Source organism: Brachionichthys hirsutus, unplaced genomic scaffold (genome assembly GCF_040956055.1).
Source record: "Brachionichthys hirsutus isolate HB-005 unplaced genomic scaffold, CSIRO-AGI_Bhir_v1 contig_923, whole genome shotgun sequence".
In the NCBI taxonomy this organism is placed as follows: Eukaryota; Metazoa; Chordata; class Actinopteri; order Lophiiformes; family Brachionichthyidae; genus Brachionichthys; species Brachionichthys hirsutus.
In genome coordinates this window covers 3,757-22,396 of record NW_027180593.1, presented here as the reverse complement: position 1 = coordinate 22,396, position 18,640 = coordinate 3,757, and the positions used below count along the sequence as shown (strand labels likewise).

The following is an 18,640-nucleotide window of genomic DNA, read 5'->3' as shown; positions in this document are numbered from 1 at the left end:
ACAGCGGGCTAGAAAAAAAATGAACGAAAGTGTTGAAAGCCATTTTTCATCTGTATTGTCTGCGTGAGCATCTGCTGCAGGCTTGCTGGAGAAATGTTCTGTGAGAGCTTATCACATGAGCTTACTTTGTTTCCCTGCTATTCTCTCTGTAACAAAAAATACCTACAAGGACTAAAACATTTGGAGCATATGCATTGCCAAATAAGCTGGTGTCGCTTGAGAATGACACAGGGGCTGTTATAGCAGGATTCCTCCATCGTCGCCCTACCCCCCCCCCCCCCCCCCCTTTCACTAAATTATTTATGACGATCAATTGATTTTAAAATTATTTTGGGTCCCTCTACAGTGCCTCAAACTCAAATTATGAATCATGATTGGTTACTTTAATAAAATAAAAAAATAAAAAATATTATGGCTTCAGTTTTACAACATGAATATTGCTGCACTAAAAGATAGTACTGTGCAAATGAAAAATAAATTGCACAATAATTTGTTCACCTCTTCAATAACCTTTTTCGCTCCCCAGCTCAAGTCCCATATATGGATTCAATTTCACTCCTAGCATTCTTACCCTTTGACCAGCTCCACGACGATGAAATCACTGCCGTCTCCGGAGTTGTAAAGTATCAGGCCGTCAGGGCTGGTGGTCTTGAACTGGAAAAAGAGGTGCATGGAAGCATAGGCCTGCAAGGTGGAGAAGGCCAAGTAGCTTGCCTGAGTTAAAAAGGTCACAGGATTGGCTACAATGTGCCTCATGCCGAAACGAGCGTTTAGCTCGCAGTAGGAGATGTCTCCGTTTTTGCACTGGTCCAGGTAGAGCATCCCGTTGACGGAGAGCTCTTGCAGATGGCCTATGAAGTTGGAGGGCACCACAGAAATGAAGCGTCGCTCTGTCATGATCCCTGTCTCGATGTTATTGAACTCCAGGCGGGTGTGAGCGCCAGTCATGTGACCTATGGAACAAATCATACAGCTGAAATAACAAATGCCACTCAGCTTGTCTTTGAAGCAAAGGTCCTTCATTTCTGCTATACCTTCAATGGTCACATTGTCCACAGAGAGCTGCAAATTCTTCCCTCGCCGCAGGACTTTCACAGAGTGCCACTCGTTGTCATTCAGCTTTTCGCCTACCAGGAGAACCTCTGGTCCCTTGCCTAAGATGAGGAAAGCGTCAAGTGACAATCATACCACATCAGCACAGCATGCGATATTCCTGCTCTCAGCAGAACAAGCTGTCTCTGCTCAGGGTACATAGGATTGTTCACTTACACACAGTGCAACCAACATTTCACCACATTTAACCGGTTAACCAAATATGCAGCTTTATGTTTCTGAATTTCGTCACGACTCTCAAGCCTTTTTCTTACTGGCTCCAAATTAGGTCACAGTGCACGAGCCTGCCGCTGCAGCACCGTCACTCTGAATCAGTGCCAATGCAACATGCCAACACGGCGGTTCAAAGGAGTTCTGGCATCGCTAAGGAAACTAATTGGCCATGCCTTGCCTAAGCTGAGTGCCTTTAGGGGTTTGTCTGTCTAATTGAGTTCAGGGTGGAGGAGAATTACAAGAGATGTACAGAGGACAATAAATGAAAAACATCAACTGGTTTTCAAACACTTTGCTGTTTCTCCTCGGGGAAATTAAACTGCGACTGGAGACTGTGTCCAGAGCCGCATATGACAAACTGTATGATACCTGCCATTATCCACCAGAATAAAGAAAGAATAATGCTGGATAGTTGCAACTGTTCATCTTCCCTGTGCTTCTCAAAGGAGCGTTCCACCATTACCTGCTAAGCATTTGAAAGAAAGGGAAAATAAAGTGAATTATCTGAGATTGAAATGAAGCAATGCCTTGTGCTTTATCATATTGGGTTATATAGTTTAATCTTCTGTATTTCTTTTTTTTTTCTTTTGCATTTTCTTGTAAGATACTTGAAAATGGGAAGTCGGTTCCCTGTAAATTAACCCTGAAAGTCGAGGACAACAAGGACTCAGACAGATAAATCGATATGATTACAAAGGGCTTTTAAAACAACCCTGACCTTTTAAAGGACTCAAACCGCAAAGTTACAAGTTGGGATGGGTCAGTATTGACTTGGAAAGACTCGAGACTTGCGTACTTGCTAATAATGAGCCCAAGTAAATAGAAATGGACACAAATTCATATAATCAGTGACTATGATTTCTAATACTGCTGTGGGTAAACGGTTGGAGATTAAGTTTTCACTTAAACATATCATTTCATATCATTTTCTAACCGCTTATTCCGCTATCGGGTCGCGGGCCAAGCTGGAGCCAATCCCAGCAGTCAATGGGCGAGAGGCAGGGTCACTTAAACATCTGGCGGTAAACCCTTTGAATTGTAGGTTTATTTCTAAGAGACTTCTGAACATGCAGCAGAAGTGCAGGGTCTACCGAGTCCAGTCAGATCCTCATTTAAGGCTGAATTTGATTCATATTTTCAAACAAGGATATCTTCAAACGCATGTTGCAATTACAGGGGAAAGTATCATGAGTGAGCTGAGACTTTATACGCCGGGTGTGTGCGAAAATCAAAGCATGCTTTGATTTTGTCAAACAAATACCTCGTTTCAAATGCAGGTAGCGTAGTGTTATACCCCAGATTCCAGATAATTCATCAAGAGCATTAGAACATTTGTTATTATAAGTCTTACCCTCCCACTGACAGCTTCCTAGCAGCTGCTTCAGGAGGACTGGCTCTAAAAATGCAACACATGCATGATCCCTTACATGAGGAATCAGGCTTCTTCATCGAGTGAATAAGCTGTAAACTAACACCTGAAGGCTGTCAAATGATGATACTTAAAAATCATAATGCGTCTATGGTACTGTGTATAATTCTATCTAATGCTCAGACACTAAAATGTTGAGAAATGTAGTTTTTGCAAATACATATTTGGCTCAATAAAAAAAATGAATCCATCATCACATCTGCAGCATCAAGCTCCTTTTAGTTGAGCGTACACATACAGTATGACGGATCTGTAGGGACTACTGTGCATACAGAGATGCTCACGTTTTTCTACAGACAATTCATGATAGTACAATGCCATCTGCTGGTAGAGACTGCAATCTCTGCAACAGCTATAGAATAAGGGAAATAACAGCCACACTTTTTCATATACAGCTTTGCTATTTGCATATGAATATTTCCCTGCATATTTTACTTTCTTTTAAGTGTGATAAACTATGGCATGAATGTCAATACATGTCTCTCCTGCAGGTTTCCAGACTGTAGCCCACGTGCACACTTCCTCCCAACATCCACACCCCCATGAATGCACATGCACACCACTCACCTTGATGACAGAGATATAGAGTAACCCATTCAAGATAATGGTTAGAATAAAAAGTGAGGTAAATACACTGTGACAGCATAGATTACTGGTGATTGTGTTGTGTATATATATATAAATGCCTAAATATGAATTCTGATTTGGAATACAAAGAGGATTGCAAAGAGTTTCCTTTCATCCCTTCTGGTGAGCATGAACACAATATAATGACAGATTCATCATGCTCTGCAAAACCTTGAGAAAGTGAATGGAAATAGTTTTTATTTTTGAAGAATTCATGAATAATATATGAGGGGTGGAAACAGGCTTTCAATCAGCACTCGATTATAGTTATAATTATTAAAGCCATAAGTCTTGTCTGTATTAAATGATCAATATCAGAGAAGAGCATTTATCTGTTCCATGTGAAGTCTCATCCCTGTTCTGCGTTTGTAAGGGTGCGTGTGAGTAGAATTACCGCAATAGTAAACCAGAATAAATGAATCGATTAGAACACAGTGCATACTTTCTAAAGTATGGTACAGAAAATAATCATAGGGGACACTTACTGAGATTACAGTCTATCCTGATACAATCTGGTGAGAGAGAGAGTGAGATGGTGAGATTAAAAAAGAAAAAAAAACAGTTAAAAAGAGGAGAATATTTCACATCCTTCAAGGTACATTCTGCAGACATTTCAGTGCTTTTCAGAGCCCACCACCCGGGGACAGCCTTGAGAGTCTAAACCAGCCCTTTCCTCCATTGGTGTACATAGAAAAAGGAATAACGAGTAAAGGGAGAAACTCGGCATGTGTCTGGCAATGCTGCAGATTAAATTTAGGATCAATAAAGGTTTTATTGACCACAGAAGTAGAGGTGCACTGGTAACTTCATACAGTCTCTTAAATTCAGTATCAGCAAATTAATATGACCATAATGGATACATTTAGTGGTATGTGGGCATTTCTTTCCAATTTGCTGAAAAATGAACAACTGAGAAAAAATATCTAAAGCAGATTAAAAAACTGGAGCCTGAGTGAGATGTGGTTGAGGATACAGACATTTGATACAGAAAAATACTGTATTTTCCGGACTATAAACAAAAAAAGGTTTTCATAGTTTGTCTCATCCTGCGATTTATACTCACGTGCGACTTATGTATATCTGCGGTTCCAACTCAAGTATCAGATGTCACGAGATTGTTCAAGATCTAAATCACGTGATCAGTTTGTTTTCCTCATTTTTAAAGCGGTAATTATAAATTTAGGTATTTTGAGGAACTTTTACAGATAGCTAAATAGAGAAATTCTTGAGATGAGATCTGAAATGAGCTTGCTGGAAGAATCTGTGGCCTGAAAAAGGGCTTTTTCTGCCAAAGACATTCAGAGTGCAGCCATAACCAGGTCCGTGATGCTAATATTATTGTGACCAATAAATCTGACTGAATGTCGATGGGATGCTGTTTATTAAAACGTACAACAGTATACCAGTGTAGCTCCACACTGAAGCCCAAACCTCCAGCTTCCCTCTTAAACTCAAACTACTGACCTGATCGTGAAACATTTACCAGGTCAAATACGGAGGAAAAGAGCGATTTGCACAACCTGCAGCCATGATGAGCCTTACACCGACAAAAAAACCCCCAAACCACATATGTAATGCTCTTCTGTACACCACAAATAAAATCAATTTTCAATATAAATAATTTTGTACCACTCATCATTTTACATGATCTGGTTTTTGAAACTGATTTATCCAACTGCCCGTGAACATATCGGTGTAAACTATGTGGCTGAGGCGTGCTCTCAAGCTGTCAACCATCACAGAGCAGTGGATACAGACATCCAGAGACCAGAGTGACTTTCTTGTGTTTGTGTGTGTGTGCGCGCGTATGTCTGTCTGTCTGTCTGTCGGTAGGTGTGTCTATAACTAGCACCTTGTGTTCAGTGAAGAGAATCTAAATATCTCCAGTGTGAGCAGACTAAGTGGTAACATGTCATCGTAGTGATGGATGTGGTCTCTGGCTGCCTTCTCCTTGAACTGCAGACAAGTCATTGAAGGGCTGAAAGAGCCGAGATGGTCAGAGGGGACCTGACCGGTGGATGAACTGAGAAAGAGACAGATGGAGAGAGAGGGAGGGCAGGATATACACTCCAGCAGTTGCTTAAAAAGGCATTAAGCCTTTAAATTTTTAAACATGTAAGAGTCTAGACCCAGTATTCTTGATATGTTCGGTTTTACACTCTATCATAACTTGTAACCCATCAAATACATTTTGATAAGATACGATTTAATTTAATTTGTACACTAACTATAGCAACAACATTTTTAACAGTGCTTTGAATTTTAAATGAAAAAAAAGAAGAAGCGACATTTAAATTAGGAAAGGGAGCGAGAAGCCATTTTAAATTCAGATTCAGATTCAGAATACTTTATAAATCCCAAAGGGAAATTCCTGATATATATATTTACTGGTATAGGTAAAATATATATGCCAAGGAAAAATATAGAAATATATCTCATCTACAAGAAAGTGGATGTATGTATGACTGTTGAAAAGGATCTTAATTACATTCGAAACATCGTAATTTGAAAGTTTATCTTCCATTAATTAATTTCATAACAGAATGCACGATTTTCCAGCAGCAGACCTGATTGAGGATTTATCTTTTTAAGCAATTGCAGTTTATGTGTATGAAGATGAGAATGGCAGAGACAAAACTCGTATGAAAACTGGCTGGCCAACACCTCGTCCTAAAGCTCAACCGCTAATATCTGCCCGCATGTGCCTCAGCAGCATTACCCAAGTTCACAGTGAGTTTCACTCTGCCTCCGTCCAACTCCAGGCGCAGGGTATCAGCTGACTGCTGCGAGGTGGTGGCCATCAGCAGTCCATAAGCCCTCTGGGACATGAAGCGTAGGGACACATCCTCGGCCTCTGTGTGCATCGTCCTCGGCAGCACCACCTTCAGATACATGCTGCCGTCAAAACTCACCGTGGTGGCCTCTACCGATTTCAAGAAGAGGAGAAGTTAGAGAGCAGTGCGCCCAGAAGGAATCACAACACGACGTTAAAACAAAATGGGGCATTTAGGAAATCGAAACCAAGCTTTATTCAAAATTATCTCAGGTGCTGCATGATTTTGTTTTAGATAGCAGTTTTCAACATTTGCACCAGATGGCAGAAAAAGCCTGGAGCTTACGACCGCTGCAGCAATAATATTTCCTTCATACTGCAATATGAGGGGAATTTTCCTACATCCTCCTACGATTAGCTGCCCCAGGATTCATATCATTTAGCCTCTGAGAAAACCATCTGCGTGTTGAATGCAGAGTGATTCAAGCTGAATTACTCTATAGCACTGCATTGCTAATAAAACACTTATAGCACTGGCACCCTCATGATAAAAAAAAAAACCCCTCATAAATGGAGCGCCAACTGTGATATGAGGATGATCACGCTGCAATTTCAAATGAAACTATTATTGTTTTGCAAGCATGAGGAGGAAGGTCTGGTAATGACATTTCTTTGTATCTATATCTGTCCAGGCACTTTGCTGCACTTCCAGAGGTAAGCTAATAAATAAAACACAAGCCCAAGTGTGTTAAAAGCTTTTCAGCAGCATTTGAAAATGACTTATCCTTCCTATTCTTGACCATACCTCTCAGAGTCTTACCTTTTTCACAGCTGGGACCGAGGTAACCGGTACCGTTGCAGTCGCAAACATGGCGGTTCCAACCCTCCCTGCACTGTGCGCCGTTGGCACACGTGTCTCTGGTGCACCTGACATGAGTCTCTCTGGTGCAGAAGCTACTGACACCTGTGGCGCTCTGAAACTCCGCCAGCCTCCACAGGTTACGGCTTTGCCCGTCAATGAAGAGGTCCCTCACGCAGCCCACGTAGCCTAAGCTGAGAGACGCCGTCCACACCTCGGGGGGAAGCATGAGGTCTTGACGATCCTCGGGTAATCCTCCAAGATACATGTCCCCGTCGAGGTCGAGGATCTCGCTGCCTTCATTAGCGGAAAAGGGGATGCTCTGGCTGTTCACGGAGATGAAGCCTAAAGGCGAGGCAGTGAGTCATCTTGTGCTTCCATTCGTACTGGTGTTTGTTCAAGAAAATATCGACAGGTGCATGTGTGTGGCGATTTGTGTGTGTGTGCTTAGTGAGAGGAGAGAACAAGCTGTAAGACTGGAGTTGCTTACTGGAGCAACAAACTGCGCTGCCATTTCCTTGGACTTGAGTGAAAGCAGAGGCTACAATGAAAACCTGCTTTGGAATGGCGGAGATTTATAAATGAGTATTTTTTCCTGAGAAGGAAGTTTAGTTAAATGGAAGCATTGAGAATTTTCACATCTACCATACTAAATAGGCAAAACGACATTTATTCAGCACTAATAAAACCTAACTTGACGTAGGCCACTGTATAATTGGGCAATTTTGAAATGGCTTATTAGAGATTTCAAAATGCCATCCATAGTTTATAGCAACTAATTATAACACCGTAATTAAAAGCCAATATGCCTGAATGTTTTGCTGCACTGAAGAAAATGTGAAAGCATGCCATGCTGGCCAAAGTCTCCTCTCCACAGCTTCAAGTGGGTTTAAGGGTTTCTCTAACTTCATAAATATACATTTCTCTTACCGTCGCGCCCTCGCCTCTGGAAGTCCACGTGGCACCACTCGCCGCCATCCAGTCTCTTTTTACTGGCTTTCATCTTGATGCTCCCAGAGCCCATATCCATGACCAGGAAGAGAAATCCGTCCAGCAGCTCTATGGCAAAGAAGTCGGCCCTGGGCTTCCTGTCCAGCTGCGTACCCTGCAAACTTCCATGACTAAACAACAACAGTCCGTTGGGCTCCGAGGTGCGGAAGTCAAACGATATGGCGCCTGTCTTCTTTGCGTTCCAACGAGGAAGTGTCAAGTAGGCAGACGGTGTGTCGAAGGTGACCGGCTCCAGGGCTTCCACGTTCTCACAGCTGAATATCAGGTCGCCATGGATACTGATTGTTGGGTCTTGCTGTTCAGCCAGCCGAGACAGTTCCAGTCTAAACTCGTTATTCTTGTAGACCACCTAATAAATGAGAGACGTGGCAGTGAGGTGACAGTTCGAGAGAGTAATACATTTATTGCAAAGATTGAAAAATATTTACCAATAAAGAGTAGAAGTAAAAAAAAGAAGATAAACACAGGAGCTGAACTTTTTCCTTTAGTTGTGTCACTAAACTACCTCTTTTGATTATGTGAATGTCAAAGTACTCGTTGCATTCACAATCAAACAAAGGAAATCAATGATTTTCCATTTTATTTTTCTTCACTACTGTGTATCCCTGCAGCAATAAAGGAAGCATGTAGAGCAGAAAACATAGAATTTTACTGGTTTAGAAGTGAAAGCAAATTCTTTATTGACTACTATATACATTTTTTAACCAAGGAAAGAAGGCAGCAAGTCAAAATGCTTTTTAAGATACAGTAAATAGAAATTTGACTGAGTCACCAATGAATGCACAGAAGAATAATCTTAAATTCAGAGCATCGACAAAAAGACCAGCAATTGTGTCTTGATGCTGAATAACATAGGTAGGACAGAGGTGGCTTTAACTCTTTCCAAGCACAGAGCATAATATCACAATAAAAGAAGTTAATTTAATAAATATAAATGGGAATAATCTTTAGTATTAATTTCCACTACTGAACATTTGATGCAGTGGCAGCAAAAAAGAAAAAATGGACCCGTCTGCATGCTTGAAAAATTGCTATTTGGTATTTCAAATTAATCTGAAAATATAGAAACATTTTAAAAGATTATAGCTTCCACTAAAAATAAAATAATCAATACACTGTTTGAACTGAATGCTTCTTTCTGTGAGCTTCTTTATTTGGTTGCTGTTATATTATTTCCTGCTCTGATATTTGCATTGTTCATTATGCACAGCCTGAAACAGCAACCCTTGTCTCATTTTGCATCAGCTGCAACTCACCCGGAGGTCACTATTATCTGCCACACTACTCTGCAACCAGTCACTGCCTGAGGTGATATGCGACACTGCACAGAGGACTAACAGCTGAGCTGGGGGGGGGGGGGGGGGGGGGGTTGAGTCGAGATCACACTTCACACTGCCTCCGTGCTCTGTGCAATGGTGAAACTGACCATTGAGAAATGGGTGTAATAGACAGTTAATAAAGGGAAGATGCACAATCAAAACAGTCACAGCGGTAAAACATTTATATAAAGCGAGAATACTGCACAAGCAGTTATATGTAGACATTTTCTTATAGCCAGTAATGCTACATTTAACAAGAAATGCACTGATGGCTACAAAAAGGTACGCCATGGTCTCTGCTGTGTCTCCATATGTAAGCAAAGGGACAATGCAGGAAGTGAAATCTCATATCACCAATTTGTGGTTCGAGATGCAGAATATCAAGCATTCCAAAACACACAGAAAGGTCCTGTGGTGTCGGATGACAAAGCTTTCATGTCTTGTGAAGAATAATGGCAGTCGGAGAATGAAGACCTTCTCTGCTGTTAGCAGCTGTGGGGCATATTATTCATGGCCACATTTGGCACAATCTTTCAAAGAAACCTAATGATGCAGTGCGGGATATCCTGTGGGCAAACATACGAAACCGATGACTTCAAAGACAGATTCATCTCTGCCTGCTAGTTGTTGTTGACGAGACATTTGTCTGAAAGGGGCCATTATTTTTCCCGTATTTGACGAACCTGATGGCATCTACCCCACAGCACCAACACGCATGATCATTTATAACATGAACTTACGCTAGCGATGACTTAACCTCTATACATTCAAAACAGTGAGACGGCTATCTTGCCAAATATTTTACTATTTTCATCATCACTAAATATTTTTTTATGTGATTTCTACACAGCTTTGTTTTTCCATGCCAGGGGTCGCCAATTAGTAGAATTGGAGCTACATCCAGACCACAAAAGGCGTCTATCCAGACTACATATCCTTTTTGATGACAAAGTACAGATATTCTATTTTTAGCTAATCAATCAAAGGGATTTTAAATGGGCATGCTGCAGCCAGCTGGGTCCTAATGCTGCTATAGGCTGCAAATACAGGTGACTAACATGTGCTATTAGTTGTAGCATATGCAACCAGCAAAACAAAAGTGAGGCACAGATTTACGGTTGTGTTAGTAAAAAAAAAAAACATCTTCTGTATTGTTAAAAGTAGAACAACTCATTAATCAGCATCATAAAGCTGGACACAGACACTGGATAAACCTATCTGCAGAAATCTGAGATACCGAGGCAGAAAAGAAATGAGGTCGAAGCCCCGTATGGGCGACCTACACAGATTCTCTGTCACTAGCTCACAGCACAGCTCTGTCACTACCTCACTGGAAATAAACATGGAGTCTAAAGGAAATACAGTGTAAAAACTGCAAAAATACAGTTGGGGGGATAGTGAAGGAGTGCATGGAGGCTGTGAACGAAACACTTCTGATGAGATGGAAAAGAAAGTCCCTGAAAGATCATATTAAACAAATCATCCTTGCAGGTATTAGCATAGGATGTTCAGGCACAACTGATGCTGCTATTCTTTCGATAGCAGTCAATAAATCAACCAATATTATATTGTGTGTTACATGTTTGCTGCCAACAGGAGAGGATAGAATTGATTTTCCCAATAAGTGACTGTAAGTTGTGATTTTTGATTCCTTTCATAAATTTCTGCCTCCAGCCTGTTCAGCCTGAAACTGTCCTACTAGTTTGTTCTCCTGTGCATTGCAAACAAATCATTTTCAGTCCATAAACACTATGGATTGAAAACAAGTTAAAATAAATTTATTGCACTAATAAAAATGTGAAGTAATCATTCTTCTTCAGTCTGGCATAAAGCGCAGGCCCATCGTATTTTGTAGGCATTTAACTGTTCAGACCTCATTAGAGGCGGATCGTTGACTCACCTCATCTCATGCGGTTTCCCTTGAATACTCCAGCTCGAGGCCATCACTAGAATTCATATCCAAGCTTTGGCTTGGTCTTACATGTCTCTGAACCAAGATCCTGGATTTCCTCGTGGGTTGATCCCATTTGATCAGCTCTGCTTCTGCTCACTCTCATTACGGGGACTTTTCAGGTTTGTCATACTATCTTTAGGATGCATTTATACGCAGCAGAAGTAGGGCTAAGCAACAACTCCAGCTCCATCACCCACAGAGCGGAGGCTGCAGTACTGCCAGCAGTGCTGGGACAATAGTTTGCCTATAAATAACATATCATTTTCACTTGAGCTTATTCAAATGACAGAGTCGTTATGTAAATGCACCGTTCCGTTAGTGCTATACATGCTAATGTTGACTGCTTGAACATTTACATAAACACAAAATGCAGCTCAAGTTGATGGCAATGCTGGGATTTAGTCATAAAGCAACGTATTGATCAGGTCAGCCTGATGATGGTTTGGCATTGAAATCGAGAGATGATCAAAATGATTAGAAATCATCCTCTGGGGGACACAGATTATCTGTAAAATCATCCAGGAAAATACCGATGAAGGCTTTTCACGGAAATCATTTGAGTCACCGCATCCATGTCATAGAAACATCTGAGGAAACGTTGGGCGGCGTCTGCAAGGCTCATGGCAACATGCGTCACGTTTGGTTTGTGATTTCATGGTATTTGCAAGTTAATCATCCTGATTGATCACACCTTCATGTCATTCTATCAATTTTCTGCCTGAAAACATTTGTGTTTGTTGCTGTTCTGGCGTGCTTTTGGGTTGTTTACTCTGCAACTTGGTTTCTGCTGTTTTTGGATTCCTTGAGAATAAATGATTTGTCTGTTTTCGGACAGCTCATCGGTTTTGGACGCTTGCCTCCAAGTTCACACTTAATGCCAATAATTCCCTGAACTTCTTTGACTTTCTTCCGCCATCTGGATTTTATGCACCAACTCTGAACTGAACCTAACACATCCTTTGGGGAACCACAAATGCCTGCCCAGATTTTATTGCAATCTATCCAATGGTTGTTGGGGAAACATTTGTCTGGTCCAAAGTGGTGAACAACAGGCTGAGCAGCCAGCACTGTTATCCTCAGAGCCCAGCCCAGAGACAAATCTTAAATGTAGAACTGTTTTTATTTACGTGTCATGGGAATATACTTTGAAACACAGATTTACTTGTCTGCTCAAATACAGCAGCATTGAAGATTTCCCTTCTTCAACACAGATACCGCTTCGTGGCTTTATTAGATTTGGCAGGATAAACCACTTATTTTTGATTGGCTTCCAGTGAGAACATTTCAAACTGTAAAGTGAGATCTTTCAAGTAAGTTTTGGCAGAATGCTGAAGTCACCCACACCATCTTCATCAATATTCAAATAAGCAATCAATTTAATTCTAATAATATGATGTAACAGTCTCTATAAGCAACTGATGCTGCTGCTATTAGCTTAGCCAAGTTATACTTTATTTGCTTTGGCATTTTGTGCAGAGTCTGCTTTGCTCTCGGTACGTGGTACCCCAAAGGGAATCCCATGAAACTGGAAAAACGGGGATCAAGAGCAGAGCTTAATAACAGCTTATCAGAATTTATGGAGTACATCAATTATATCCCTTGAAGTTAAGCGTTCCTGACACATACAATTTGGTTGTTTGAGTTTGTTATTGTCACCAACTACACAAATAGAACATTCTGCTACACGGTTTCGTGTCACTTCCAAATATTTAGAGAAAGCATTTATCTCATCGTCATTGCACAGACCACCTTGTGTGTTTTGTACCAGATTGCTCATTTCGTTAAAGACTTGCAAGGATAGGCTAAAGCTGAGCATTAACCCACAGGTCATCGATTTGACTGCTAACTCCACTGCTGAGGACATGATCTTAACTGGCTTTCTCTAGTTAATTAATGTGACAGAAACAAGCCAGAGTTAAAAAAGCCACAAAGAAAATGTGGCCACGGTGATGAAAACGGAGTTTAGTGTTTGTTTCAGGAACGAGCACAAGAAGAGGCTTCTCTTCCTTGTGGATATTGGCGCTCGGCTCCCAAGGGATTCCTGCAGGAATCTATAAATGCATATACGCTGCAGAGTGTAGCCGCTCAGGTGAATCCTTCTCCTTCAAATATCCTCGAGCAGCAGAATCAATATCAATGTGAAGACTGATTTTCTATATGCAGAGCAAACCCTGCTTATAGATAGCAGTAGTGCTATCTAATGAGGGTAGGATAGTATTTCAAATACTCTACTGTACTCACGTCTTTCAGACAGCCAACAAAGTTGTTGCTGACTGGAGAGCCTGGCAGGTCCGCTGTGTTTATGCTGCCGCCTATGTAGAAGAGGTCATCCGAGCCCAGCATGGTGTAGTCCTCCTGAGTGTAGCCGGTGGTGGTGAGGATCCCGTCCACCAAGATTGTCACCTGGTGGAATAAGCAAGGGAGGAGGGTAAGTGGAAAGTCATAGAGAGATTTGAGTCCAACAGAAAGAACTGGCCTCATTACTTCATGCTTGATTTTGTGATTCCCACTGAGCTGGACGAAATTACAAGAACAGATTTAAAGGGTCCACTGATCTCAGATATACAGTATTAGGAAGATTGCAGGGGGGATCAGTGCACCATAAATATTCCTTTCACCCATGTGTCAACATCACAGCAACATAGATACTACAGTATAGTCGAATAATTAGAGAGTAAATACTTAAGATAGAAAGCCATGTCACTCTTTGAAACAAAAGAACAAGATTGTTCTCATATCAGTCTCATCTTTACACAGACAAAGAATACAAATTGCTGAATATGGCAATAGAAGAAGACAAATATATTGTCTGTTACCATGACAATAAGCATACAGTTAAAGTAGCATGTGAGTCTGCACCGGTGCACCAGCTCTCTTTACAATACCTCAGTAGGTGAGAAAAAGATCAAATAAAACTTGATGAAGACCTACAGCGACGCTGCGACTGCATTTCCTGTTGACGTCACAAAAGAGATCAAAAAATGACCAGGTCCACTGAAGGAGAAGAAAGGCACGTTCAAAATGACAACCAAATGTTGCAACGATCCAAGATAATTGCAATATGGAGGAAATATTAGAAAATATCAGCGCAATTCACATGAGAGGGAGAGGAGACGGCTTGAGATGCTGAAGCATAAGACAGAAATCGATATGTCAGTGAAGAGAACCCGGATGCAGGTCAGAGGCTCAGCCGTACCATAAAATTCACAACTTAGTTTTATTATATAGATGCTTAATGATCAATATAACGATCAACAGCTTTAATAGCATGTTGAGATAAAAACAAACAGGCTGTGCAGATAATAAGGGAACGTCTTCCACTCTTTGGAGACACTGAGGTAATTTGAACACCTGACTATAGATGACTATACCGCTACCATATTGACCACACCCAACAGATCTACACAAACGAGAACAGTAAACCTCATCTGGCTTCCGTAAGCACTCATACAACAAACCAACAACATTTCAGGCTTTTCAAAAGCCCAGCGCACTTTTGTGAGTCTAGCTGGCATCTTGTTCGCTACGTGGCTGATCTGACATGCTGTGTTCAGATGTCAGGTCTAAAGGTTGGTCTTGGATCACCGTTCTGCTCACTGGCAGATATTGATTTCTCTCTACTACCTTGTGCTGAAACCTTAAGCATCTCAGACAGTGGCTTTAGTCAGAGGGCAATGGGGCTCGACCGTGTGTTACTGCACATCAAAAAACTTCAGAAAGCCTAAAGCCTTTCACCTCCGACAACAACATTCTCTTTCACTCCATAGCATCGAAAACATTCTTTATGAGTATTATAACATGTCACTGGATGGACACCAACAAAATATGCCCGTTTATTGTCTGTGCCTTATTCAGCATGAGCAACAAATAAATAAGAACACACCATAATAAGAATCATGCTGCATGTCTCCAGGCTGGCGCACATCTCTAGGGCTTTTTCAAAGCTGCCGATTTAAGAGAAACACTTATTTATGTTACTGTTTATTTTGCAGTGGCAAATAACGTTTGTGCACAATGGTGTGTTGTCTGCTCATTTGTGCAGCCCAGGAATAGGTGAACACATCATTAAAAAGGGCCAGGAGAGCACGCAGACACCAGCCAGTTTACCCAGTAATAGGGAGAGTTCTAACCTCAAAGAGCACCAATGGATCAAACCAAATGTTTCCACATGGAGCTCACAGTTCTTCTTATCAACATGTCGGTGTGTGAACTTATCTGAGGGGAAAGCAATTTACACAGGGATCAAATGCATGACTGAAACTACAAGTGACGTTACGAGCGTCAGGCTGCTGCAGTTCTGGAAGACGGGACAAGGAAGCAGACGTGGAGGACGATGAAACTTTAGATGCAGGTTCAGATTATGCTGCTGACAAAGAGGGCTTGACGCAAAGTGTATTTATTATTAATTTAAGAAAGGAAATTCTTAAATGCATTTCACATGGCAAAGCAAGTGAGCTCACTTTGGAGAAACATGCCTAATTTATTTACTTACTGTGTAGTTCAAGGAAATGCAACAAATTATCATTTTGCTTGCCATAAAAATATTTGGACTACTTTTGCCTTCAGGAAGCCACTTTCCATGCAGTTTCAATGTTGCGTTAGAAATGATCCGCAGGGACTTTGTTGCACTCGGTAGTGTGATTTTTTTTTAATCCTCAGCTAAGGTGTGAATATTGCACGGCAAAGCAGCTCAAAGGTTTTCTTTGTGTTAAAAAAATAAGTAAGAACCAAAGACACTGGTCTATAGGGGGTGCATCGGCAAGTCCTTGACAAAGTTCACCGAAAAAAAGAGAAAGAAATATAAAAATATGAATGAATATTCATTTTCTTGGCTGTGACAGTGGATAGAATCGTAACACATGCATGTTGATAAAGCTTGCTATCACACTGTGTGATAGCACAATATCAGCTTCCACCAATAGGAGTCTTTCATTATCAACAAAGCAAAACATTGATTCTAGCCATTGCATATGAAAGTGCATAATTCCCTGGGTTTGAATATTGTGAGAAGGGATACAACTAAACAAAACATATTAGCATCTCCAACAACTGTAACAGCCCACAATAGCACTTTTGAGTCAACCGGAAATATTTTCAAAACTACATACATGGCAAAAATAAATAAAAAATGCTCAATTAGAATTGACCAAGTCATCCTACAAAATTTGAAAGATTTTAAAAGTTGCTATAACCCAACAGAATGGGTTATTAATTATCTGTGGGGAAGATGAGCTCATCTCCCTGTATGATGGCCACTAATTGTAGAATAACGGCAGCCACAGAGGTTCTGCCAGCAGGGTAACCATTTAATGCAGACGACACATCCTGACAGTCTATAAATTAGTTGGGGGAATTCAGAACTGTGATTTGTCCAGTGCACCAAACTAATGAACTTGGAACATTCGGGCAGGGTTGGGCTCAGCGGGAGTACAGCACAGTGCAGAATCAGACACATGCAATGGCTGTATTCATTATGTAAAAAAGCTCAACGCCCCATGACCTCTTTGATGGTGCTGCAAGGCTACGATGGTATAAAGCATTAATTATTCTGTTTAGGGCCGAACTGAAGAGTCCAATACACATACTGGGTGGATAATGTTGTATGAATATAGCCTCCTTTCTGTGAGGTAAAAATACCTGCACAGTAATCATGTGGGTCCAGAGGAAAAATAAGATTCCTGATTATAAAAGAAATTATATTTGCCCTAAATTAGAAAAAAAAGAAAAAAAAATGAATTCATAAAGGACAGAAATAGTAAAAATTCAAAAGAACTACAGATTAAGAGTTTCATGTATGTTAACTATAATTACATAATTATAATAATTGAAACACATAATTATTATCATAACGACAAGCATCGTTTTAGATCTTTCTTGCTTTCTACTCCAATTACAGCTAAAAAAGAATCTACACGTTTTGCAAAAAAATGTACTTTCCCATTTCTCTGAGCGCCAAGCATGGCAGCCGCCCACAGAACACGTACGCTCACCTGCCGGCGGTTGCGTGTGACCCGAACATCATGCCACAAATTGTCGTTGAACTTCCCACCGGCCGGTTCCACCAAGGCCTCGAACGCTCCAGAGCCCAGGTTGATGACCAGCCACAGAGCTCCGTTCCTCAGAGACAGGTTGACGTAGTCAGCTGATCTACCCGTGTGAAGCAGGAGGCCGTTCCTCTGACGGGTGCGGAAGGACAGAGTGATCTCATCCATACTGCTCTGAATGGGAGTGTGGGACAGGTTGTAGCTGAAGAACTCATTGCCTCTGAATGTGGCCACTGACTCCTCTTGGCCTAAGAGGGGAGGAGAAATATGTTAGATAATCACTCCAGCCACTAATGCTTTGCTCTTCTGCTCCACAGTACTTTATGTGCACCGCTTTGACTCACTGTGTAGCTACCGGTATATAGGACTCTCTGAGGCTATTCTACTTATCGGTAACAAATTCCAGGTAAGTTCCAAACAGTGATAAACATTTAGAAGAACGGTCTGTGAAAGCAAAGCCTGATGCTTCTCCCAAATCTCTCCCACAGATCGCCATGACGCCACGAGTGACACACTGGGCATTATATCCCATTATTACCATGAACATGCGCAGAGAGATTTATTTTGAGTACGATGCACAAACACTACTGCTACTTCTCACAAGCACACAAGAGCTTGACTGAAAATAGTGCCCCAGAAAATGAACAATTTCTTCCTATGAATTAGAACATTTTAAAGATTTAATATGAAATATAGCACAACATTATAGCTTTGACTTATTTATTAACAAGGACAGTTTCTAACACTGCCTTATTCTGATTCAAATGTCAAAATGAATATGTCAGGCTTTCCTAGACATCGAATTCAGAAGTCAGTGAGTTAATTATACAGTATATCCATTTTTTTTTTGGAGTCGCAGTAAAAGATCTAACACTTTATGCACACAAAAGACTACTTTAGTAAGCATTTGTGATTGGTGGAGCTCATCCATCCACCTTATGGGTGTAGCCCATCAAGATGCGGATTTAACAACTTGATTACTGCACAGGTGTGCCGAGGAATGGTCACAATAAAAGGCCACTCTAAATTGTGCTGTTTTATTGCACAATACACAACATAACATCACAGATGTTGAGTTTCAAAGGAGTGTGTAATGTTGACTGCAGGGATTTGCACCAGCCCTAACCCAAACGATCATGCATCTACAAAATGCATTCACAGCTGTAGAGCACATGTAACCATGCCAACCCAGGACTGCCAGACCTCTGCTGAATTAACCGGGAGTCAGGTATATTCTGTTGTTGGCAACTTGATGCACAAAAACACTGTGACAAAATCCCAACGGCCACAGGACCAAC

At 41.1% G+C, this 18,640-nt stretch overlaps 1 protein-coding gene across 1 annotated transcript in view; it reads right to left on the bottom strand.

Annotated features, from left to right (window-relative positions):
• LOC137916079 (neurexin-2-like) overlaps positions 1–17,582 on the bottom strand; it is a 45,578-nt gene extending 27,996 nt beyond the window's left edge. Inside the window, exons 1-8 of the mRNA XM_068759199.1 lie at positions 17,289–17,582; positions 13,540–13,701; positions 7,945–8,374; positions 6,976–7,359; positions 6,102–6,305; positions 3,868–3,894; positions 1,035–1,154; positions 572–953 (exon numbers count right to left, since the gene is read on the bottom strand). Coding sequence (XP_068615300.1) covers positions 572–953; positions 1,035–1,154; positions 3,868–3,894; positions 6,102–6,305; positions 6,976–7,359; positions 7,945–8,374; positions 13,540–13,701; positions 17,289–17,510 — 1,931 coding nt within the window. The 5' untranslated portion in view covers positions 17,511–17,582. The remainder of the gene's footprint in view (positions 1–571; positions 954–1,034; positions 1,155–3,867; positions 3,895–6,101; positions 6,306–6,975; positions 7,360–7,944; positions 8,375–13,539; positions 13,702–17,288) is intronic.
• Positions 17,583–18,640: the final 1,058 nt, after the last annotated feature.